Source organism: Schistocerca gregaria, chromosome 7 (genome assembly GCF_023897955.1).
Source record: "Schistocerca gregaria isolate iqSchGreg1 chromosome 7, iqSchGreg1.2, whole genome shotgun sequence".
NCBI classification, from domain to species: domain Eukaryota; kingdom Metazoa; phylum Arthropoda; class Insecta; order Orthoptera; family Acrididae; genus Schistocerca; species Schistocerca gregaria.
The window spans coordinates 253,621,122-253,647,337 of NC_064926.1; the positions used below are offsets into that span (position 1 = coordinate 253,621,122).

A 26,216-nucleotide genomic window follows, 5' to 3' on the forward strand; every position below is an offset into this window, starting at 1 on the left:
CTTACATTATTTCTGTGATTATATACTGATGGAAAGGACATGGCCTAGAATCTTGTGCTCTCGTTCAGTAAGGGGGAAGTGTCAATCCGCATTGATAGGTTTTATAGATTAGTGTTATACTCCTTCCTCCTTATTAAGATATTAATTTGTCCACTTACAAGAGGTATTACCTTATTAATTCAATTTGTTAGTGTATGTATTTGTCAAATGGAATAAATATGTTTATCTTTCCCGATATTTCAGACTACCTACATCGTCACACCAACCCTATCCTACAACCTAGCCAAATATTTTGGTGGGGTTAACTCGATGTTAATAATTTACATCCACCACAACTTCCTATGAGGCAAGCGACCTCACCCAATCCGATTCTTCAACAGAGGCTTCTACTGCATAGTCAGATGTTATTACGCGCACAAGAATAGAAATTGGGGAGGGGGCATTTATAATAGAATTGCGAGTTCAGTAAATAGTTTATTTGCATATCGCCCCATGGCAGCAAAGGAAACTCGGAGGTTGCTTCCCAAGGTACCCAAATCACAAATCAAAAATAATAAATTCTTTGTTTCTATGCAACAATATAAATAAAACCACCGAAGGGAGGGAAGCAATGTTAAGTTCTTAAAACCAAAATGAAATCAGTATATCTGTATACCTTAGGCCGGCGTTACAGTATCATATTTCTTTTCTCGAAGCTGATGTGTCTAATATTTATGTCAAAGAAATTTGATGGTGTAATAGGGAACTTTGTCAAATCTCGCCTGTAGTCAAACAAATATGATCAAATCTAGGGCTTCACAGTAGATTTCATCATAATAGTCGTTCGTCTTCTGTTCAGTGCAAAGTGAAATGTAATCGCTTGGATCGCTGGCGTCGCTACAGCTATTTTTCGTCTATGTAGTGTGCTTGCAAACAAATCTTCAAAGTTGGTTTGTTCCTTAGACTCTTTTTTATTTTTTTTAATTAACTTCCTTCGACTGAGGTGGGGGTCAGCCAGGGGCACGGTGCGTGCTATTAGTTGTGTGTTGATGGGCAGGTGAAATATGTAGCAGGTGACTTCATGTCCACAATAACAGCTACAGCCAACCACCTCTACATCAGGAAACATCCTAGGAGCTTGCTAGCGAGGCGGAATAGAGGATGTGGTCACACTCTAAAACAAAAAATTCTTTCTTAGCTTTCCATTCTAGTTTGTCTATTTTTGAACTCTAATTGACACAAGTTAAAACGTGTTCATCTATTTCGTTCCATGTATTAATTTTGTAGTTGCTGGAACACTAATTACATTAATTAAATTATTAAAAATTACAAATAGTTCTTCCTGCTCATTTAGTGTACTAAACTTTTATTTACCTTCACATATACCCCCTTCAGTACCTTATAAACCACTTCACATGTTTCTGGAATCATTTTGATAAATGTGCAATGTGATATTTGACTCCTGTGTTGTAAAGTAAAGCACCTCTCTCATGTATTAAGAAACCACGGGTTGCAAATACACACACAGTGCAATTTTGGTGCTAGAAACTGCAGCGCGTATCCCCATCTTGAAAACTAACGAAAAATTTGACTGCAGTGTAATACCCTTTTTTAGCACCATGTCGAAGAGCTTTCTCAAAGAAATTTGACGAATATTTGATCATATTTCTTTGTCATAGAAATATGATATTTTAACTACGGCTATAGACAATTCACTATTAGTTTGCGCTCGTAAAGATAAGATTTTTGCGCTTAATTCTTCCTCTGATGTAAACTTCTGAAAATATATTTGCCACTAAGTTTAAAAAAACTAAAAGTGTCATCTGTCGGTTTTCTGGTTTACTGCGCTGTGATGATTAAATCCTGAACTTGTAAGCTAAACAGATGTTTTTAGATAGCTTTTCTTTCCGTGATCTGGTTTTGATGATTACTCCTAGTTACGCTCCAGGCACCTGTGTAAACTCTATGAAAATTTGTCATGCAATTTTGGAGATCGGTGTGTTCAGAGAAACAGACAAATACGACTGTTTTAGATAAAATTTTAAACCACGATATCTTTTTATTTCATCATTCGGTTTTGATTAAGTAAAGCCTGCATTTGACCCAAGCTACACTCAATTTACCTGCAAAAATCCCATAAAAATTTGTTTCGCATTTTTGCAGATTAGCTTGTACAAACAGACATTCGTGACAGTTTTACATTTTATTACAGGCATAGAATAACACATGCGATACAACGACAAAGAAAAGCAAACATGCCTTTTGTGTGAAGTTATTAGTAATCAGTGTAGTAGAAGTTAATTCCATTTTTATTTTTGGAGCATTATTACATACAATAAACTTAACAGCTTAAAGACATCTTTAAGAATTAGTTAAAATATTCCATTGGTAGCTCATTGCTAGAGTATATTTGAGCTAGGGTCTGAACCGAGTCCTTAGCCGTCCTCGGTCGCGCGTCATCATTGAAGTCCACGTAGTAGAGTCCAAATTTGGCCCTGAAAAATAAAAATAAAAGACAAATAATTCTCAAAGGTAATAAAATCTCGCCGTTCCCACGAAAGTAGACAAGAATCAAGTCAGTTAAGAAGTCTCAGAAACTGAGAGAGGGTGAATTTCTTCGCTAAGATCGCCAAGATTCACGATTACCGGTTTTGGTAAGCATCGTTACTGTCTCCTGTACCAGCTGTACAAACACTCTTTCTAAAACATTGCCAGGTATGTGGGGTCGAGATGAACGATGCACCGGCAAGTCAGGGTTATAACAACAATATACAGAATAGTTTTAAACCTGTCTTGCCGGCGCACCTCTCCTCTCATCCCTCACATACCTGGCAAGATTTTAGAAACAGTATTTGTACATCTGGTATAGGAACATGTAATAAACTTTTATCGGCGTCTGAAGTTCGTAATCATGCTTACCGAACTGGGTAATCGGGGATAAAGGTTGTTTACAAGCGATCTTGGCTATGCAGTTCTCCTTCTTTCAGCTAATTAATACAGATTGCTCCTTACCACTCAAGGTGAGTAAATTAAAGACTCAAAAGTTTTCTGTATTAAGAAGAAAGAGGAAGGAAAGCGTGTTGCATAACCACGTCATAAAACTTCAGTTTAAGAGAATATCAATGGAAATGTCGGTGTAAGTATCGATGTAGACAGGCAGAACTCACGTGTATCCCCATGACCACTCGAAATTGTCCATGAGAGTCCAGGCTGTGTAACCGAAAATATCGATGCCATCTTCGTTGATAGCCTTCAACATCTCCGCCATATAGCTCTGAAAGCAGTAGTGAGAAAATTCAACATATTTTTGTCGTTTTAAATGACATTTTTCCTTCTTAATGTAATATGACATACTTTAAATTAATGAATATGAAGTTAAAAATTTTACGATCATAATTATACAGACAGTGGAGGATTTCCTAGTTAGCGGCGCACAGTATGTCATTCATAACAGAGAGTTATCTTCAAACACAAACAGATGTACCCAAAGGCAGTATTGTAGGTCCACTGCTATTCACGATATATAGTGTATAGGTACCGATATTTCTATTTGTACAGTCGTATTGCACCATTAGGTGGACTACACCTATCAGTACAGACTAACCTTTTAGCGTCCATGCATCCACCCTTCAACACCTGACTTGCTACCCAGGGGAAAATAAACATTAATGACTTGCACTTGCCAGATGTACTTGGAGGTACTAAACAACCAAAAAACATATAACCTGTAAAGGATATAATTAGTAATATGCAAATGACGTAAGTGCTGATGTAATATTGTTAGGTGCACCATCCTCAGTCGCAAATACAAAAATGTGCACTGACACCTGCTGTACCCTGTACATAAATGACCTAGTGGATAACCTCAGGACTCCCGCGAGGTATTTTGCAGATGAATACAGTCAAGACGAAAAGCTAGAAAACTTTGGCGAAATGCAGTCAGACCAGAACAGGATTGACGCTTGGTGCAGGGATTGGCAATTGACCCTCAATAATAACAATAATTAGACAGAAATACTCATTATTGTACAAAATACTTTATTCCTAGATTATATACGACCGATATTACAATCGCATGTTGAGGAGAAGATCACAATAGCGCGAAACCGATAACTTCTTATCTTCGAATAGTGGTGTTTTTTCAGTCATCCGTCTTATGACTCGTCTGATTTGACTGCCACAAATTTCTCTCCTGTTACCTCTTCGTACAAGAGTAGCACTTGCTACCGATATCCTCAGTTATTTGCTGAGTGTACACTAATCTCTTTCTTCCTGTGCAGTTTTTACCTACTTCTGCTCCAATTGTAACCACAGAAGTTACTCCATGATGTCTTAACACGTGAACTACCATCTTGTCACCTCTTCCTGTCAGTGTTTTCCATATATATATCTTTCCTTGCCAAATCTGCCAAACTCCTCTTTGCATACGTTATCAGTCCACCTAATTTTAAACATTCTTCCTTAGCACCACATCTTATATGCTTCGATTTTCTTCTGTTCCGTTTTACCAACAGTTCATGTTTCACTACCATACAATGCTGCGCTCCAGACGCACATTCCGGTTTCAAACCAACAGATTGCTGTTGACAATGAATAATCTTTCTGCCAGTGCTAATTTGCTCTTTACATCCTCCTTGCTCCGTCCATCATGTCTTCTTTTTTTAGCGTAATTCTTTAACTTCATCTACTTCGTGACCACCAATCCTGATATTAGGTTCTTCGGTCCTCTCATTTCTGCTGCTTCTCATTACTTTTCTCTTCTTTCGACTTAGTTTCAGTCCATATTTTGTACTCATCAGACCGTTCATTCCATTCAACAGAGCCTGTATTTCTTCTTCAATTTCAATGAGCACAACAATCTCATCAGCGAATATTATCATTGACATCTTTTCACCTTGAATTTAAAATCCACTGTTGAATTTTTCCATTATTTCCTCATTGTTTCTTCGATGGATAGATTGAACAGAATGGGCGAATAACTACATCCCTGACTTCAGCCCTTTTTAATTCAAGCACTTCGTCTTGGTCTTCCACTCTTATTGCACTCCTCTGGTTCCTGTACACATAGTATATTACTCACATTTTCCTATAACTTAACCCCATTTTTCTCAGAATTTCGAATATCTTGCACCATTTGACTTTGTCGAACGCGTTTTGCAGCTCGACAAACCCCTTGTAAGTGTCTTCATTGTTCTTTAGTCTTGCTTTCTTCATCATCTGTAACGTCAGAACTGCCCTTTGGTGCCCATACCTTTCCTGAAACCTATCTAATAGCCCTCTAACACATCCGCTATATTCTTTCCAATTCTTCTCTACATGATCCTAGTCAGCAACTGGGTGTATAACTGTTGAGCTGATTGTACAATGGCTCAAAGCCAATCTAATAGCCCTCTAACACATCCGCTATATTCTTTCCAATTCTTCTGTACCTCATCCTAGTCAGCAACTGGGTGTATAACTGTTGAGCTGATTGTGCAATGGCTCTGGCATTTGTTAGCTCTTGTAATCTTCGGAATTGTGTGGGTTATATTTTTCCGAAAATCAAATGATATATCGCCAGACTAATGGATTGAACACACCAACGTGAATACTCGTTTTATGTCCACTTCTCCCAGTGATTTTAGAAATTCTGATGAATGCAATACATCTCTTCTGTCTTATTTGATCTTAAGTCTTCCAAAGCTGTTCGAAATTCTGATTATTCTACTGGATCCCCTACCTCTTCTATATCCACTCCTGTTTCTTCTTCTATCGTGTCCCCTTAAATTCCTTCAATGCACTCTTTCCACCTATCTGTTCTCTCCTCTGCTTTTAGAAGTGGAAATTCATTGCGCTCTTTAAGTTATCAGCCTTGCTTTTAATATCATCGAATGCCGTTTTGACTTTCCTGTATGTCGGATCAATCCTTCTGGCAATCATTTCTTTTTCGGCTTATTCACATTTTGCATGCACGCATTCTGCCTTAGTTTCCCTGCGCTTTCATTTTCTTTTGTTCTTAAGTGTCTTGTATCACTGCATTCCTGAATTTCCCTGAGTGTATTAGTACTTCCTTCTTTCACTGATCAACAGAAGTATTTCTTCTGTTATTCATTTTCCTTCTTTGTACCTACGATTTTTTGCCAACTTCTGTGATTGCTATTTTTAGTGATGTCCATTTCTCTTCAAAGGATCTGCGTACTGAGTTTTCCTTTGAGGAGTGTCCATAGCCATAGAGAAATTCAAGCGTACTTCTTCATTCCTTAGTTCTCCCGTATTCGACTTCTTTGCGCATTAATTCTTTCTGAATAGTCTCCTAAACTTCAGTCTACGCTTCATCAATACTAAATTGTGATAAGAGTCTACATCAGCGTCTGGGTACTACTCAGAAGCCAGTATCTGATTTCGGAATTTCTGCTTGACCATGATATATAGTGTAATCTTCCCGTATTTCTTACTCTTTTCCGAGCATACATCATCCTCTTGGGATTATTGAACATAGTATTCGCTGTTAACAGCTGAAATTTATTGCACAACTGAATTAGTCCTTCTCCTCTATCATTCCTAGCAGCAAACTAATATTCTCATCTAACCCTTTCTAATACTCCTTCCCCTAAAACCATATTACACTGTAACGTTTTCATCTTCCCTTACGTACTAAATTACCCGTTCAATAACCTTGTATAACCGAACTACCATTGCCAGTGTTTGTTTGCTGTCGATTCTGATGTGAACAACTATATCACTAAACTCTTCACAGGAAATCTTTTTCTGTCCTGTCTTTCTATTCATAACGCTTCCTGATCCGTTATACCATTTTCTGCTTCTCTTGGTATTATGCTATATTCACATGAGCAGAAGTCCCTGTCTTCTCTACACTTCACTTCAGTGAACCCCCATTATATCTAGACTGGGCATTAGTATTTTCTGTTCAGTTTTATAACTCCCCTACCACGTTCAAACTTCTGACATTTCACGCCCAGAGTCGTAGAACGTTATCCTTTTGTTGGTTGTTCAGTCTCTTCCTGATTGTCGCCTCACCCTCGGCAGTCCCCTCCCGGAGATCCGAAGGGGCCTCGTCCGGAATTTTTTGCCAATAGATAGATCATCACGAAAGTTTTTCACTTAGAGGCCACATGTCCTGTGGATACACGTTATAGGCCATTAACGCAGTGGTTTCCATTTCCTTCTGCATGTCGTTGATCATTACTGATTCTTCCGCCTTTAAGGACAGTTTCCCACCCATAGGGCAAGAGAGTCGCCTGAACCTCTATTTGCTCGTCCACCCTCCTTGACAACACCGTTAGATAAATAAGGATGACTTCCTATGCCGGAAGTCTTCGGCCGCCACTGCAGAAGATTTTTATTTAAACTTTAAGCTGTGGTCGGTAGCGAACCGGGGACCGAGACCATTTTGTTTACTAATGAAGGGCGCTTCCCATAGCCCAGTAGGTGGTCCGCGGACCCCCAGGGGTCCGCGAGCTATGCCAGAGGGGTCCGCAAGATGCTTTAGGAACAAAAAGATACATTAAATACATTTCGTATGATAACAGATTTTTCGTTTTGGCCGCTTCCTGCATGAGAATAGCTCTAGCGGACTAACTTCTGCGTCTAGCTTCTTCCTAGAGTGTAAAGAGATCGGCAGTGAGCATGAGCAACTTCTTATTCATACGGAAGTAAGGTGGCTTTGTCGAGGTAGGATCTTGTCAAGATTTTTTGAACTTAGAGACGAGATGCGTGTCTTCCTTCTTGACACAAAGTACGCGGATTTTCTCACTAACTTCTCTTGGCTTTGCTCAGTTGCGTTCTTAGCTGAACACTTGAATGTGTTAAACTTCAGTTTGCAAGGAAAAAGTGTAGACATGTTCAAAGTTGAGGATACGATTAGTGCTATGGTCAAAAAGTGTCATATCTGGGCGCCAAGGATAGAAAATGAGTCACTAACTAACTTTCCTACTTCAAACAATCCTTGGAGTCATCAGAGGAGAATTTGCCTGACCAAGATCAAGATCAATGTAGACGAGCATCTACGCAGTGCAGCCACCACTTTTAGAGAGCATTTCCCTGAACCTGACCCTGACTACAGATGGATTCGAAATCCCTTCAGCTGTGAAGAAATAGACAAAATCCAAGGCCTTACTGAAGATGAGCAAGATCAACTTGTGGATCTGTCCAGATGTGGTATGATGATAAACATTTTCATCGGTGATAAAATTACAGACTTCTGGGCATCGGCATGCAAGGACTACAAGAATCGTGGAGATAAGGCAATGAAAAATATCCTTCCATTTGCAACCACATATTGGTGTGAACAAGCAGTTTCTTCCACGTGTTTCATGAAAAAGAAATACAGGAATCGGCTCGACATGCGGTCGGATTTCAGAGTGAATGTTTCAAGTTTGCAACCTAATATTTCAGAAATAATGGACTCAAAGGTTAGATTGAACTCATGTCATTAAGAACTGAAAATAAAAACTGACTGTATACTAATGGAGTACTATGTTGTAACTGTATTTTTTCAAATAAATAATACCTTGTATGAAATTAGTGTTTTCTTATTTTTCACACATATTTTTCACACATGTCTACTCAATGCAATCTCAAGTGTAGTACACTTGAAAGACCAATACACTCAATTTTAATTTGTTCCTGTCATTTTCAGTTCATACTCAATTTTTATTTTTTTAAGGAGTTTGTTATACTAAACACTCAGATTTGAAGACAATGATTTTGAGCAACAATCAGAAATTTAACAAAAACAATGATGGCTAAATTGGAAAAGTTTTAAGCTCAATATTTTTTTCGATAATGAAAATGTCAATGTTTTTTCTAAGTACGAAAAATAGAAAACGTATAAAAAGACTCTTAATTTGGCTTTTTTAGGTACTTGATACTGTGATATGACAAGGTACCAATCATGTACGAAAATTTTGTTGGGAACCTCTGCCCTAGCCCATGGTTGCAAACTTATAAACAGGTAATATGGTTTCGAGAAGTTTTTAGAAGATTTTAACAAAAATGTTTAAAAGAACTTTTTAATAATATCGTGTAGTTACAGCATGTTAGAATAATCACCAGAGATGCATAAGGAGCCAGTTGTAGTGGAATGATAACATAAAGTAATCGCGTGTTATGTACATGGTTGACTGAGTTTCATTGGAAGAATCCGCAGGGAGTGTTGTCCGCTCAGAAACAAAGTAGATTTTTTTAATCTCAGACTAGCCTATTAAACACTGTTGTAATTTCAGACCTGCTTGCCGTCGTTTTCTGAACACATTAACTCGTGACTGCCTATGTTACTGCCATCATACATCAATCATACCTCATTATGGAAGACTTAAGCTGTATTTGCTTTGGATACTGAATTGTTTGGACTAGAATTTTGCACTGAAATAAAATTTTGTTTGAGAGATGGCCCATATATTTTTTTTCCCTCGACATACAGCTACATTAGAGTAGAAGGATTGAGGTAAATGTAAGGACTACAAGGTGGGGGTGTAGAGAACGGCAGCTGACCTTTAACTTAAAGAAATATAATATTTTCCACAAACGTATTTGAATATTAACAGTCACGTCAATCTAAATGTATAAAATGCGTATTACAAACTGAAAGTCATTCACAGTATCCAATGGAACTATGATTAAAGTTCTCCACCTGTCAGCGTAATTACATAAATATAAATTTCTGTAATCAGGGAAAGACTTTATGCTCATTCCGGTGCACCACAATGAGGTTCACTGTTGAAATTGCGAAAGTGTCCATGCTAGCTGTACATCTCAAACCATTTGACTGTCTTTATTCCCATAGTGCATGGTGGACTGCCATACAGTAAAAATTTTATTCTTGGCTGTCAGTCAGCAGCCGTGAAGCACGTTTTAAGAACAGAAATATTCTGTTGTCAGATGCACAAATTTTTTATTAAATTAACTTCTTGACTAGTTTTGGCAAATTAATTTTCTGTCCTCAGAAGATAATACAATTTAGCTCACATCGGAAAGAAATCGTCAAGCAAACTCTGCAAGATGGAGTCCTTCGTAAAAATAATATGTGATATGTCAGTGTTGTCTGCGCGTGTTCTCGCATTTTCAACAGGATTCATACTTTCTTTAAACACGGAACAAAACGAGGAATTAAATATATTCGGAAAACACGTCAAAGAAAAGGGCATCATACGTTATCTATAGCGTCATCGAATTTCGAGTACATGATTACTTTTCCTCGCAGCTTCAGTTTGCAACATTCTAGTCGGGTGATTCTTCCTAAAGATCCTCCTATGCTTCCTCCGAGTTTATCGGTCGTCGTGGTTACGCATTTCATTCCAGTATATTACTCTGGTGTAATGCAGCAGATATCTCGTCATATCTCCAGTATTTTTGCAAGTATGCCCCCTCCCCCAGCGATTCTGAGAAATGTGTTAACTACTACTAGCAGAAATTTACACCAAACCTTACTGAGTCTTTCTCATCTCCCACATTTGTTACCGACATCGTATTATCCAACAGCGGTGTTATCCGCTACTTCACATATTAAAGTGTTCAAGCCGCCGATTATTAGATTTTAGTATCAGTTTAAGTGATGAGATACGGTATCAGTTCCTTCATACACAGTCTATATCTAGCAGTCTTCTGTTTGTGACTAGGCATGTAAATCTGTGCTACCGTTGTTGGTGTTGGTCTGGATTCGATACTTATCAGTAAAATCCTGTCGATGAAACTTGTACACTCCTTGTTCAACTTGTTATTTACTGTATACCGAATTCTCCTCCCATTGTAAAATTTTTGAACTTGTTTATTAACCTATGATGGTTTGTCTTTCCATTCTTACCATTTCACTTTACTGTCTGCAAATAGATATGAAATCTATGTTAGTATATCCTTACTACATTTAGACTTTGTAAATTCTGCTCTCACTCTCCTTGAATCACACCCTATTTTGATTTTTATTCTTTTAATAGGCACTTCTTCCTTGGAAATTCCCTGTGCGAGATAAGAATACTGAATTGGAATTTACAGTGGAGTCGATTGCCACTGGAGAGACCATCGCGTTACTTTTTAAATTATAAACATGATTTCCTGTGGTTACAACTTATGTATCCTTAACTGAGTGCCTCCTTATAAAACTTATTCTGATTATTCCGTTTTTGTAAGCAGTTTTACAATCCACAACCCCTATAATCTCCTTCTGGTCCTCCGCCCTCTTTGACAATGCCGTTCACAGAACGACGATGGCTGCTTTTACTAAACCATAGTTGAAGATTTTTATTTATAATGTAAGCAGTAGCTGTGATCGAACCCGGCACACACGACCTGTGGATTAGTAGTCGAAGATGCCATCCCTATATGACGATGAAAGTATTATAATTAAAACGGTTTGTAAGGAAAAGTTACAGAAAAGAAGAAAATATTTTGAATCGAGCAATAACTTACGGTAATGTAGTTGGTACGGTTCACATCGTTCCACTCGCCATTGTCGGAATATCCATTCTCCGTAACAAATATGGGATATCCTGGGTATTCATTAGCAATCCAGTTGAGAAGCTTACGGAATCCCCAGGGAGCCACCTGTTCAAGGAGAAACAGGAGAAATTTTTGCTAAAGTAAATTTATTATATTACTTAAGATACAGAAAGTCAATAATCTTACAATGGAACCCAAAAGACATCGAAGTAGGCTCTCATATATTGTTCACTAAGCGTAACACAAACAGATGGAGGTAACGAGAACCAAATTTTACTGGCGTCTCAGGAAAAACAAGAAGTAAGTTCTTTTTTACTTGCATTAGGTCACAACTAAATAAGTATCAAGGAACGTACTGTAAATAGCTAAAACTATTCAATACTCACCCCATGACAATAAATCCACGTAGTCTATGGAGCATCTAGATTTTAATGCCATTTACATTCTTTATATGGCATTTGAACAGGTCGTAAGTGATTGTAGTGAAGGATAGGCGATTCCAAACTGAAAGCGCTGTATGGTTTGGTTCACTGCTGACGTGAAAACAGCCTTTCAGGAAGTCAGCGAGATCATAGCTGTACCGACACTCTAGCGGGCCACGCTATTCGTCTGCGCCACATGAACGCCAATCATGACAGAGATTTCGAACATGTCATAACCCAAATCCGAAAATCTGTAGTGACTTTTACATACTGAATAAAGTGTGTGCACGCCGTAGTTTGTAAATAATTTACGTTAATTTCCTATGTTCAATAATTGTCACCCTGTAAATGCCAAGTACCACTACAACTGTATTCGGAAATATTCCGACGGTTTATCAGTGGACTGGTAAACGTAAACAGCTAACAGTTAATACATCCCTTCCTTGTTATTCCGTTAGTTTTCTACGCAAAAAAGTCGGTATAACAGTTCACTGAAATGTAAGTTTACAGCAATTCCAGGATCAAAACAGTTTTCCACCTATAAGGACGCAGTTTATTAGTTTTATTGACCCCACTTAACATCCGTCTCTTCCCAATAAAAACCTACAGCGATCTATTACACGCTTCTGCACCGTAATGCACTTGCGATTTTTTCATTGCGGAAGGATAGCTTTATCGATCCAAGTGAATCACCAACTTTTCAGAAAGCTACATCAAAATATATACTCCGTAAGCCATTGTACAGTAAGTAGCAGAACGCACTTCGCAACAGTATGAACTAGACAGACGAGTCGCTACTTTCCAAAATTGAAATGACGCAATACTTTGCGGGTACCGACGCCCCGATGAATTTGATTTGTTAACTATGGAAGGTGTAGTCCTATCCGGAGGTAAATCTGTAATTTATTTATTTATTTTGCATTTAAAGTTGACTGCCGAACGATTCTACTGTCTCCAAAGTACATTGCGGTTCAAAAATGGTTCAAATGACTCTGAACAATATGGCACTTAACTGCTGAGGTCATCAGTCCCCTAGAACTTAGAACTACTTAAACCTAACTAACCTAAGGACATCGCACACATCCATGCCCGCAGCAGGATTCGAACCTGCGACCGTAGCGGCAATGCGGTTTCAGACTGTAACCGCTAGAACCGCTCGGCCACAACGGCCGGCGCATACATTGCTGTTAAGGACCAGCAAGATAAGATACGAGAAGTTAGGGCTCATATGGAGGCATGTAATCACTATTCCCTGGCTGTATTTAAGAATGGAACAGGAAAGGAAATGACCTGTTGTACGCCTGGTAGCCTTCGCCATGCAATGTACAATGGCTTGCGGAGTATCCATGTAGATGTAGAGTGCCTTAACTAGATGCAGCGTGCTTCAAGGAACTTGTCGGCTCTCTTGACAGCCGAATTTATGACTCTATAAAGGCTAGTATGTTACATGCTATTAGTGTGGTTCTCCTGGAAATGTCTAATTTCTCTCCAGTGTTCTTAGATTCTCTTTATTACAAACTTATTTCTCCTTGACAGTTTAGTTCTTGTTATAAAGCAACCCCACAAGTGCTTGAAAGTAGCTCGATATTCTAGTAAGTGACATGTCGCTATCATCAAAATTAGCCACCCTTGGAACTGTCCACTGCAGTCTACTGGTGATACATAGTTAACCACCAAATCTGCATTTGTAACTGTTGAACATCTTTTACTTCGTTTCCACAGCTTTTTTCTTGTATGTTGGTGGTTTATAGGCACCACAGGTGCTCAAAGTAAGTGTAAGGTAGGAATTATTTTATAGGCTGGCATTACAAGCACTTGAATATTTCGGAAATAATAATTTTCAGAAAACAAGTTCCTAATGAAGCACGAGGAAGAGCACTACAACAGTTGTTACGATGAGCTATCAAGCTAATCCAGTAATGAGAGCACGAGGTCACTTCTCTCCTAAAATATTCCGAAAATAAATGACAATGACCTGAAACACAATACCATAATCTGCCGTGTAATAAATTTTTTGTGTCATCGGTTTCTAGTTGGTTCGATGGGGCCCGCCACGAGATCCACTCCTGTGCCACGTCTTCATCTGAGAGTGGCGCTTATACCAAGCGTCCCTATGTAACAAATATACGTCTTTCTTTACTATTTTGTTTTTCAAGGCTTCCTCTTGTTCCGTGACTAGTGTTCTGTCATTCTTTCCTTTCTCCTTGTTATAGTTTTCCACATATTCCTCCCATTGCTGATTCTTTGAGTTCTTATCTTCTCAGTCCAGTTCACTTTCGGCACTCTTCGTAACATCACTTCACTAGCACTTTAATTCTCTTCTTTTTCGGTTATCCCACAGCGCAAGATTGACTTTCATATAATGTTGTGCAATAGACATAGATTCTCAGAAATGTCTTCCTGAGATGAAAGCCACTGCTCGATACTAGTCTTCTCTCAACGAAGGATGTTCTCTTTGCCTTAACAGTCTGCTTCTTAATTCATCCGTGCAGAATGTATAGACATCCATTACATGCTCGATTTATTTTCTGTACTCATATGCCTGTTCATACTGTTCAACATGTCTTTTAACTATCACTCACTTTCACTAAGGATAATGTCGTTATGCAACGATTGCTATCGTTTCTCACTGAACTTTAATCCCACTCCTTAATCTTCCTTTTATTCCCATCATTACTTCCCGATTTACAGGTTGTAGGAAAGAATGCATGCGCGCCTAACCCCTTTTTAATCTGGGTACTTGCCTTTGGTCGTACATTTTGATTGTTCCCTTCTCCTGCATGTATTATTCGCTTTCGCCTTTGGCTTATATCCATTTTTCTGAAAATCGTTTAACTTTCTCAGACTGTTTTTATTTTGTAGACGAATGCCAACAGAGTCTCTGGACTCTTCTTGAGCTTTACTCCCACTATTAAGCATGTTAGAACTACTTCGTACATGCCTTTAAATGTCCTAAATCAAAACTGATCGTCATCTAACAGATTCTCAGTTTTCTTTGCTATTATTTTGTGTATTAATCAAAACGGAATTTACAAAACACTTCATACTCTGGGAAATATATCTGGTATAGACAGAATAAAGAGGTTGTACCGGTGGTCTAGTGATCTGTAACAAAAATACTGCGTAAATGGATCAACCTGAACTTGAACAGATGTCATGGGACGTCCGACCCAAACAAATGCAACAAACAATAACTAACAAAATAAGATTGAAATAAAAATTACAAAAATACTGTTATTGAAAAAAAGTGTCATGATGATCTCTCAATTGGCAAAAGATTCCGGAATAATGCTTCTGGAGGGGACTGCCAAGGAGAAGTGACCCTGAGAAAAAGATTGAATCACCAACGAAAGGATAACGTTCTACGAGTCAGGGCCTGGAATGTCAGAAGCTTCAATGCGGTAGGGAAGCTAGAAAAGCTGATAAGAGAAATGCGGAGACTCAATCTAGATATTGTAGGACTCAGTGGAGTGAAATGGAACGAAGGCACGAATTTCTCGTCAGATGACTATAGGATAATATCAACAGCAGAAGAAAATGGTATAACGGGAGTGGGTTTCGTTATGAACCGGAAGCTAGGATAGAGAGTATGTTAGTGTGAACAGTTCATTGATAGGGTTGCTCTTATCAGAATCGACAGCAAACCGATACTGACAACGATAGTTCAGGTATACATACCGACATCGCAAACTGAAGATGAAGAGAGGGACGAGTATATGAGGAGATTGAAAGGATAACACCAAACCCAAGGGCAGATGAAAATCTAACAGTCATGGGGAAGTGGAATGCAATCGTAGGGGAAGGAGTAGAAGAAAAAGTTACAAGACAATGAGAGAGGAGGAAGAATAATTGAATTCTGTAAAAAGTTGCTGCTAGTAATAGCGAATACTCTGTTCAAGAATCACAAGAGGAGGAGGTATACCTGCCAAAGGCCGTGTGATACGGGAATATTTCAATTACATCACATAATGGTCAGACGGAGAGTCCGAAATAAGATTCTTGATTTTAAGGCGTACCCAGTAGTAGATATAGCCTCAGATCACAATGTAGTAGTCATGAAGAGTATGCTGGAGATTAAGAGAGTAGTCAGGAAGAATCAATACGAAAAGAAGATGGCTACGGAATAATTATATAAGGAATAACGCGATACCCTTGAAGTTCTCTAGAGCAGTAGATAAGCACTAAAGAATACTCCAGTATGCAGTACATTTGAAGAGGAATGGACACCTCTAAAAATGTCAATCAAAGAAGCTGGAAAGAAAAACGTATGTACAAAGAGGGTAACTGCAAGGAAACCATTGGTAACAGAAGAAATTCTTCCAGTGATCGATGAAATATGGAAGTACAAAAATGTTCAGGGAAATTTAGGAATACTGAAATACAAGTCGCTGATGAATGAAATAAACAGAACTGCAGGGAAGCTAAGACGAAATGGCTGTATGAAAACTGCGGAGAAATCGAAAAATAAATGATGGTCGCAAGGACTGACTCAGCTTATAGGAAAGTGAAAAACAACGTTCAATGAAATTAAAACCAAAGATGGAACCATTAATAATGCAACGGGAATTCCTCTTTTAAATGCAGAGGAGAGAGCGGATATGTGGTAACAGTTTATTGAAGGCCTCTAAGAAAGTGGAGATTTGGATGATGTGATGGAACAAGAAACAGAAGTCGATTTAAAAAAGATGGGGGATCCAGTATTAGAATCAGAATGTAAGAGAGCTTTGGAGAATTTAAGATCAAATAAGGAATAAGGGATCGATAACATTCCATCGGAATTTCTAAAACCATTAGAGGAAGTGACTACAAAAGGACTATTCATGTTGGTGTGTAGAATGTATAAGTGTGGCAATATACCGTCTGACTTTCGGGAAAATATCCTCCACAGAATTCCAAGGACTGTAAGAGCAGGTAAGTACGAGAATTATCGTACAGTCAGATTAACAACTCATGCATCCAAGTTGCTGAATGGAAAAGAAAGTTAAGGATGTGTTAGATGACGATCCGTTTGGCTTTAGGAAAGGTAAAGGGACCGGAGAGGAATTCTGACGTAGCGGTTGGTAATAGAAGCAATACTAAGAAAAAATCAAGACATGTTCATAGAATTTGTCACGCTGGAAATGCAATCGACAATGTAAAATGGTGCAAGATGTTAGAAATTCTGAGAAAAGTAGTGGTAAGCTAATGGGAGAGACGGGTACTATCCGATATGTACAAGAACCAAGAGGGAATAATTAGAGTGAACGACCAAGAACGAAATGCACGGATCTATTGTTCAATCTCTACATAGAAGAAGAAATGATGGAAATAAGGAAAAGGCTCAGGAGTGGAATTAAAATTCAAGAAGAAAGCAAATCGATGATACGATTCGCTGGTGACATTGATATCCTGAGTGAAAGTGAAGAACAATTATATGAAAGTAAGTCGAAGAAAGACGAAAGTAATGAGAAGTAGCAGAAATGAGAGCAGTGAGGAAATATCAGGATTGATGGTCACGAAGTAGATGAAATTAAGGAATTCTGCTACCTCGGCAGCAAAATAAGAAATGACGGATGGAGGAAGAAGGACTTCAAGGCGACTAACACTGGCAAAAAGGACATTCCTGCCCAAGAGAAATGTACTAGTATCAAACATTAGCCTGAATTTGAGGAACAAATTTCTGAGAATACAGGCTTGGAACACAGCATTGTATTCTAATGAAACATGGACTGTCGGAAAATCGGAGCAGAAGAGAATCGCAGCATTTAAGATGTGATGCTACAGACGAATGTTGAATGTTAGGTGGGTAGATAAGGTAAGGAACTAGGTGGTTCTGTGCAGAATCGGAGAGGAAAGGAATATGTGGAAAACACTGACAAGGAGAAAAAAGTTTCAAATGGCTCTAAGCACTATGCGACTCAACTTCTGAGGTCATCAGTCACCTAGAACTTAGAACTAATTAAACGTAACTAACCTAAGTACATCACACACATCCATGCCCAAGGCAGGATTCGAACCTGCGACCGTAGCTGACAAGGAGAAGGAGCAGTCTGATAAGACATCTGTTGAGACATCAGGAACTGACTTCCATGCTATTAAGAGGGAGCCGTAGAAGGCAAAAACTGTAGAGAAAACCAGAGATTGAAATAGAGACAGCAGATAATCGAGGACGTAGGTTACAACTGCTAGTCTGTGTGGCACAAGAGAGAAAGTCGTGGCGGGCCGCATCAAACCAGCCAGAAGACTGATGACTCAAGTAAATAAATAAAATAAAGAGCCGGAAAAGCTATTAAATGATCCTGCATTGACGGCCTGTTTTCCAGCTTATAGCTGCATCCTCAGGTATACATCATCAATGCATATGAAATCCAGACCAGGGTAAGATGGACGACCCAAGATTCTCTTGATTTGGCTCAGGGCATACAGTTTTCCATTTAACCCTGGTCTGGATTTTATATTAATTGATGATGTATACTCGAAGATGCAGCTACAATCTGCGTACACGTTTGTTACAATAAATAATTATTTAACAGCTGTTGCTGGTCTTCATTTATCAAGATGAAAAAAATAATAGCTGCATGTGCAGCTGGCTTTTACAGACCTTTTTTTTGTGTGTGTGTCCATTGATCTGATTACAGGTTTGTGGAAATTCGGCGTTTCACTTACGTAATAAAAGGAACCCTTAGAGTCGTTATCACGATGTTATTTATCATATGGCCACAAGTTTCCGTGCTTCAGTGCACCACCTCCAGGCCTTAACTGATGCTGAGGGGATTAACTCCAATCGTATACATGATTCATCAGTGGGCAAGATGTATGAACTGGTTTTCCAGACTACCTGTAGGAAATAACAAGCTGTATACGACTGGAAATAAGAAGATGGCATACTGAGGCACCAAAACTGATAGGAATGAAATAAATAACATCGTGATGTGCACCATTTTATTACATTTGCTGACATAGGTCCATATTGTAGTTTTCTCGAGAGACAACTTCCTGCATTCCGCGAATATTTGCTACTGTTAAGAAGAAGACATTTTGATAAAGTATAAATTATTGCTGCTGTTGGATATTAAACGTGATCGTGTACACGTATGAATTAACTGCTCTTACATCTTCTTCCAATGACATAATAATTGCCTGCTTGAACTAAAACGGTAATGTGGACAATTGTACGCTAAGTGATAAATATACGACCTATATATTGTTTCTATAACATCTAATAACCTGCTTTGTACTCTAAACTGGGTCATGGAAATGCCACCATCTGTGTCCTTGAGACTACAACAGCCATATAAAGAGGAGAAGCGAGGAATATTGAACATTCCGTCGATGATGGCGTCGTTAGAGAAGGAGCACATCCACGGATTAGGGAGGATGGGAAAGAAAGTAAGCTGCGTCAAGGCCTTTCTTGCAGTTGCCTTAAGAGGTGTAGGGAAATAACAGAACATACAGAAATGGATGGGAAAATGGATATTTGATGGGTCCTCCTCTCGAATACGAGTCCCTTTTCTGGCCAGGGCCGTGGTGCTAAGTTATTTAAGGGTAACTTCGATCAACATGCGGGTATTACCGAAATGTTCGGTGATCTCAAATGAGAATCTCTGAAGGGTTGAAGACGTTCTCCTCGCAAAAGACTGTTCAGGATATTTAGACAACTGGTATTTGTTATATTTTGCAAAACGGTTCTACTATCACCAAGGTACACCTCATGTAAGAACAGCGACGACAAAATAAAAGAAATCAGGTTCGTACTAAAGTTCTGTTTTCCAGTGGGACACAAAAGGGAATGACGCAGTGGTACAAGATACCCTTCGTCTTGCGTCATATAGTGGCTTGTGGAGTATGTATGTAGACATACGAGCGGGGTTAAATATGGAATAGTAAACATTTTTTTTCCTCAGTTAGTTTCGGTTGAAAAAAATGTGGAATTTTTTATGGGATATTGTGGAAAATCTTGCTTTACCACCTATTGTTTCATGAATTCCCGATAGGTTGATGCACAACACGTAGATTTCGAAATGCCGTCTGTAACGGAGGCACTTTCCGTATCACTGAATTTCTTTTGGCGGAAAACCAGAGCATCTCAGATATTCGTGGGCGCTTGCAGAGTGTCTTCAGAGACCTGACCGTGAACGAAAGCACGGTGAGTCGTTGGGCGAAGTGTGTGCTATTATCGCAACAAGGTCGCCCAAGCCTATTCGATCTCCCAAGTGCCGACAGGCCGCACACAGGTGTGACTCCTGCTGTGTTGGAACGTGTGGACATTCTCATTCTAGGTGATCGACGAATCGCAGTAGAATACTTCATTGCACAGCTTACCGCCTCTATTGGTAGAGCTGACACACACGTCCACCAGCTGAGGTACCCAAAGGTGTGTGCTCTCTGAGTTCCTCACCGCGTAACAGAAGACCGTAAACAGTAACGAAGCATCGTCTGGCCCAGTGTAGACTGCACTCTGTGGGAAGAAGTACGTGGATAATGGGGAGCCTATTCTTAAAGCAAGATGTAGGCTCCGACGTCGACTAGCTGGGTGGAACCATGTCCTCCGGGTAAGTAGCAAAGGCGGCGTAATGCCATCGCACTGAAAGGAGATTGTGTTGAAAGCTTGGCGAATAATACGGTGTATTGGAATTTTGAATAAAGCAAACATGCTTTCAGAAACAAATGTCATGCGTTGCTTATTGGATCCCTCTCGTATATGTACTGCACCATCTGGGTCAGTCCTTGTAGATAAAATTTTACTAAAGTTAAAATTCTGTTATTGTTGGATTTTAAAACCTGGCTTCCAGGTAGTTTAGTTTACAAAGCACGCTTCATTCGAAAGGATATTACAAACATCCACAACATTCCTTTGATATGGCAGAGACATATTATTTCAGTTTTAGCTTCCATGTGTCCTGTTTTACCTGAAGAGTGACAAAATATCTATCTGCTTGTTGCACCACGCAAACTATTTTACCCATGATTCACATGACACTCATAAACGTGGTTGAAGAACGTAGAGACAACCGTGCGACAACATTAATTACCTATAGAGTAATGTTAGTTTAATAGATTTAAAATAAAAATGTAAGAAAGCAGCATACCACTAGCCACTCAGTGGCGGCGTGAGGGAGAGACTGGTTGAGGTACAGTTCAACGCCAGTGTCATACTCCTTGGACGGAACGGCACCAACCACTTTATTCCTGGCATGCGATGTGGCGTAGTGGTTGAGACCGAAGAAGTCGGACGTTCCTGTAGATCACAAGCAGGTTATTGCATCACACTAGAGGTCACACACGTACATCAATAATTGTGTAGTAATTTGATACACTTGTATAAAAACCAGATACACTTCACGAATTCATAATGTGTACACTGTGTCTTTGCTAAAGTCGTCAGGCTTGTTTTTTCTGGTTTCATTTTGGCAGATATTTGCAATTTAGTTTTTGCGAAGTTTAGCTGTAGTCAGCTCAGACAAATACTGCCCATCAAGTCTTTCGTACGAGGCACGACGCTGACAGGAAGTCTAGGTTTGTTTACAGTTACGACCAAATGATTTTTAAAGTGGGTTTTTAGTGTCGAATCGAATGAGCGATTTCACATTACGATAGTGCATCATTCATTTTAGCAATACCTTTTAAACACGAAAATTAAACACTAATTGAGCAGCGACTCAGTGTCTGTTGCAGTCAGCGCTCACTGCTGGAGTACTGATTATTCTTCGTGTTTTACTACTTCTGTTAATACATGTTGATAAAACGAATATCGCACTAGACTAATTTGGACCACTGAGTCGAATGGACACGTGAAATTCCGCATTCAGAAAACACTTCGCTCGGAACGGGAAACAGTTTCTGTGGACACTGATCGTTGCATGAAAGACGTGATCGGCAGTATTTGGTAATGTAGCCAGTTTTTCATTTTAAAATATGTATGGGACCACACAAACCACTGCAAATGCTACAAGTGGACAGGGCGTTTGCTGTTCGCTTTAACATAGTGTCGTGACATTAACAGTGGTTAATAACGGCACGACTGCACTTGCGCATATGTCGTGTCGGGGAAACAGTTGACTTTGGGGTCTGCGTTTTTTAGGATTATCTGCTTGCCTCATTATTGTCCACTCCCCCGTTTCGTTTACTCCTATATATATTTTTCGGCTGATTTCTGAAAAATCACCGTAAGAGCAAATCAGCCTATTCCTAACCAACTGTTTTTCGATCTAAAAAGCAAGTCAAAATGTAAATAACATAATTGCAGACCACTGATGATGCTTTAACTCAATAAAGCGAAACTCGCCTGGTGAAAAAATCACATATTTTTGCAGTTGCAACGACAGACCAAAAATACCCTCAAGAATTATAAAGCAACTACGTACACTGTGACCATACAAGTGAAGAATTTGCAGGATGATAAGGCACGCTGTCAGAAAGCGCATCTGTAAGACAATGGCTTGTGGACAATAATACATCTCGAATGGGTTGGCCTGCGCATAGTCTAAACATGAACCCACTGTGACTTTTTTTAGATGAGTTAGCAGTCGACTTTTCTCCAGACCCCAAAGTACAGCAAGACTGCCATGTACAATTTTCTCTCATGATGAAGGACGAGCTGCCATTCCTCCAGGTCATTGAAAGTTTTATCAGCTGAATTCAAGTGTTCGTAGAGGCGAAGGGTAGATACATCTCACATTAGACTGACGTGACGAAAGTTGTGAAACACTTCCTAATAATGTGTCGGACCTCCTATTGCTCGGCGTAGTGCAACGATTCGACGTGGGCTGGACTCCTCTGTAGCCTTTCATAATTGAGTAAGTGTCCCTGCTACAGAATGTTGTGCACGAACTGACTTCTCGATTATGTCCCATAAATAATCGATGGGATTCACGTCGGGTGATCTGGATGGTCAAAATATTCTCTCTAATTGTCCAGAATGCTTATCAAACAAACGTGAAAAATTCTGACACATTGTCATCCACAAAAATTCCATCCTTCAACAGCTGCTATTGGTCTCCAAGTAGCCGAACATAACCATTTCCAGTCAGTGATCGGTTCAGTTGGACCCAGTCCCTTCCAAGTAAATACCGTTATGGAGCCACCACCAGCTTGCACAGTACCTTGTCGACAAATGCAATCGATGGCTTCGTGGGGTCCGAGCCACACTCGAACCCCACCGTCAACTGAAATCGGGACTTACATGGCCGGACCAAGGTTTTCAATTCGTCTAGCGTCCAACCGACATGGTGACAATCCAAGGAGGGGTGCTGCAGGCGATGTGGTGCTGTTACCAACGGCACTCGCGTAAATAATCTGCTGCCAAAGTCCACTTTCGCCAGATCCCGCCGTACTGTCTTAACAGATCCGTTTCTCCTACGTCCTACATTGATTTCACTCAGTGTTACTTGTCTGTTAGCACTGGCAACTCTGCGCAAACGCCGCTACTCTCGATCGTTAACTGAAGGCCGTTGGCCTCTGTATTTACCGTCGTGACAGGTACAGACTGAAATTTGGTATTCTCGGCAAAACTGTGACACTGTTGATCTCGGAATGCTGAATTTGCTAACGATTTCCGAAAAGGAATATTCCACACGTCTAGCTCCAACCACCATTCAAAGTCTTAATTCTTGTCATGTGGCCACAATCACGTCGAAAAGCTTTTCACATGGACCACCAGAGTATACCTTGAATGCCTTGTGTACGCCGTCTTCATACGTGCATATCACTATCCTATGACTTCCATCACCTCAGTATATTGTCCAGTAATAGGTATCCGGATCAGACAGTGTATATCAGTATCAGCAGTGATACGCAGTTCTAGCTGTAAACGCACGCACCACGTAATTACGAAGCAGCAAGCTCACCTTTGATGTAGGCGACCTCATCGGCGGTGAAAGAGGGCAGCCTGGAACGTGGTCTTCCCTCTGCAGCGCTGTTGGCGTCTATCCGCTGCCGCATCACCGGAGGGTAGTCGCCGTCCGAGCTGAAGATGGGGTGCGCGAACTCTCCCAGCTGCGTCAGGAGGAGACACCATTATGAATATCAAAAGCTAATCGAGACTTGCTCACAGCGTTATTGTTAATACAACGCCAATGCGACGACCACGTTCAGCTTATCATTAAAAACTCGTTGTTAAAACATATTTTTTTTGTTAGCTTTGAAACTACGTGAAATCATGTCGTCCAATCAAAAACTGAAGAGATGATACCAGAGATAACACCAGTAAATAACGATATAATCGAGTTGTATGAAATAACAAATCAAGCGCTGAACAAAAAGGAATAAAATGCGCATTAAAAATTAATGAGGTTGAACCTTCTAATGATACCTTTCCCTGGTTTTCCATAAGACGAGATCACATGGTGGAGAAGCACGAGAAACTTTTAATGTAGAGTATATACGAAGAGTGAAGCAGTAGCAAAACAATCTATACCGAGGTGAGGATTCGAAACTGCGTCTCCTGCTCCCTTGGCAGATGAGCTAAACTCTGCGCCACCCTGGCATAGTGGCTTTGCACATCTACGCAGTTTACAATGGCATGACTCCCTCCTCATCTCAAATTTCCATTCAGGCTTCAGACAACCAGACAACTTCGTATTTCCCCAAACTCAAACAGCATTGATGAGACTGTGCAACTATACTGGAACAACTCCTCAGCATGGAATGAAATGGGGGATCTATCTTGATGCCCAAGTCTAGATGGTTTTATCATATGAAATAATATGGTTCTAGAGATCTTTACAAGTCTCTAACATGTAGATATGGAGACTGAAGGGACCAATGAAAAATTGTACCAAGAACGGAATTCGAACTTGACTCTTCTCCTCACTAGGCAAATCCGCAAACCACTTCACAAACTTTGCACGCTGGCTACTGTAGAACACTTCCGTCCTCAGCTGAATTTTCCAGTCACGCCTCAAACCACGTGGTATTCCCCTACACTTAAATAGCAATGCCGGGGCTCTCCAACAGTACTGGAATAGCACCTCAGCCTAGAATGAAACGGTTGTGCGAAGCCTTTGTGCTAGTTTAGAGTACCGTTTAACGTAGGATCGAATACCGGCCTTGGGACAAAGTTTCATTCATTGCTTCGGTCTTCATATATACGTCAGAGATGTCTGAAATTTGAAAGGCTGTCTAGAAACGTACACTTTCATTTGACAAACTTTCAATCTAGTGTGAAAAAAAATCAGATTCTAAAAAACTAATCCATTCCACTGTAGCAGGATGTTACAGATAGATTACAAATCCAGTTACAATTGCGTCCATTTTACAATTTTTATGGCTATAGAACGGATTGATTTCATATCTAGCTACATGTACGCATCCTGATGATGCTCCAAAAGGATGACGCGTCAATGAGAAACCAAGACCGTGCTTTTATTATGAAATAAATCAAATCTCATGTACAATCGGAAGAAATATAATACACATTGACAGATTTCGCGTAAAGAAATGGAACTGTAAATACATGTAAAACATGTAATGTTCAAAGAAAGCTGTAATTTATTATTGCCACTCCACTGTTATAAACTTTTGTTTTGTTTCAAATGCTACTTGTCAAAAGTATCGGTGTTTCCCAATATAACCTTAGAGGAAACCTCTCCTGTTAACGTAAAATCAAAAGAAATGAAAGAATTTGTTAAAAATAATGAACTGTCCTAAGAGAATAAGTAAAAATTAGTATGGCTTTCAGCAAAATATATAAATTAACAATGGGGCAAGTAAAGATAGGTTGATGACAGAAATATTTGCGGAGTAATATGTCTTCTTGGATTACGGCTCTGCAAAGTACTAAACGAGTGGAATATCGAAATCTGCAACAGGAGTAATATTTGCGGTAGCTATCTTAAGAATCCATACATGCCCCGTGCATGAGTTTTCAGTCTTTGTCGTCGTTCTTTCCTCCCTTGCCCCGATACAAAAGTTAAATAATAGTTCTCGTCTGAAAAGATCACCATTATACTACTGTGTATCCAAGACAGCTAGTATGGATACAAGTGTGCCTTGGCGACCATGTACGCTGTGTTGCAAGTCATTTGATGATAATGAAACATTCGGCTTGGTTTGCGAGCTACTTAAAACTAAATAAAATTTTATTATTTCTATTACCTGATACAACTTATTATTATTTATTTGTATTTATTATTTCATGGGTATGCGCTGGAACTGTTCTATCACTGTGTGATTTTTTTCCGTATCTGATGCTTTCACCATATGAAGACATTTTGAAAAGCAATGCCTCCGAATATTTTGCTCTGTTATCAATATTGTTTGAGGTATTACATGTCACACATACTACTCGGTTGAATTTCCGTCTTAGTTGAAGCGAACTGTAACCCTATGCCGCTATAAGGCTCCGAAATGTAGCGTGTAACATAGCGCCGGGTAGTATACCTGTAACGGTAGGTGAGAAACAGC

The 26,216-nt window shown here is 39.5% G+C and overlaps 1 protein-coding gene across 1 annotated transcript in view; it reads right to left on the reverse strand.

Annotated features, from left to right (window-relative positions):
- Positions 1–2,006: 2,006 nt before the first annotated feature.
- LOC126282118 (myrosinase 1-like) overlaps positions 2,007–26,216 on the reverse strand; it is a 65,948-nt gene continuing 41,738 nt past the window's right edge. The window contains exons 7-11 of the mRNA XM_049981585.1: positions 23,660–23,807; positions 20,903–21,051; positions 11,383–11,517; positions 3,147–3,253; positions 2,007–2,474 (exon numbers count right to left, since the gene is read on the reverse strand). Coding sequence (XP_049837542.1) covers positions 2,348–2,474; positions 3,147–3,253; positions 11,383–11,517; positions 20,903–21,051; positions 23,660–23,807 — 666 coding nt within the window. The 3' untranslated portion in view covers positions 2,007–2,347. The remainder of the gene's footprint in view (positions 2,475–3,146; positions 3,254–11,382; positions 11,518–20,902; positions 21,052–23,659; positions 23,808–26,216) is intronic.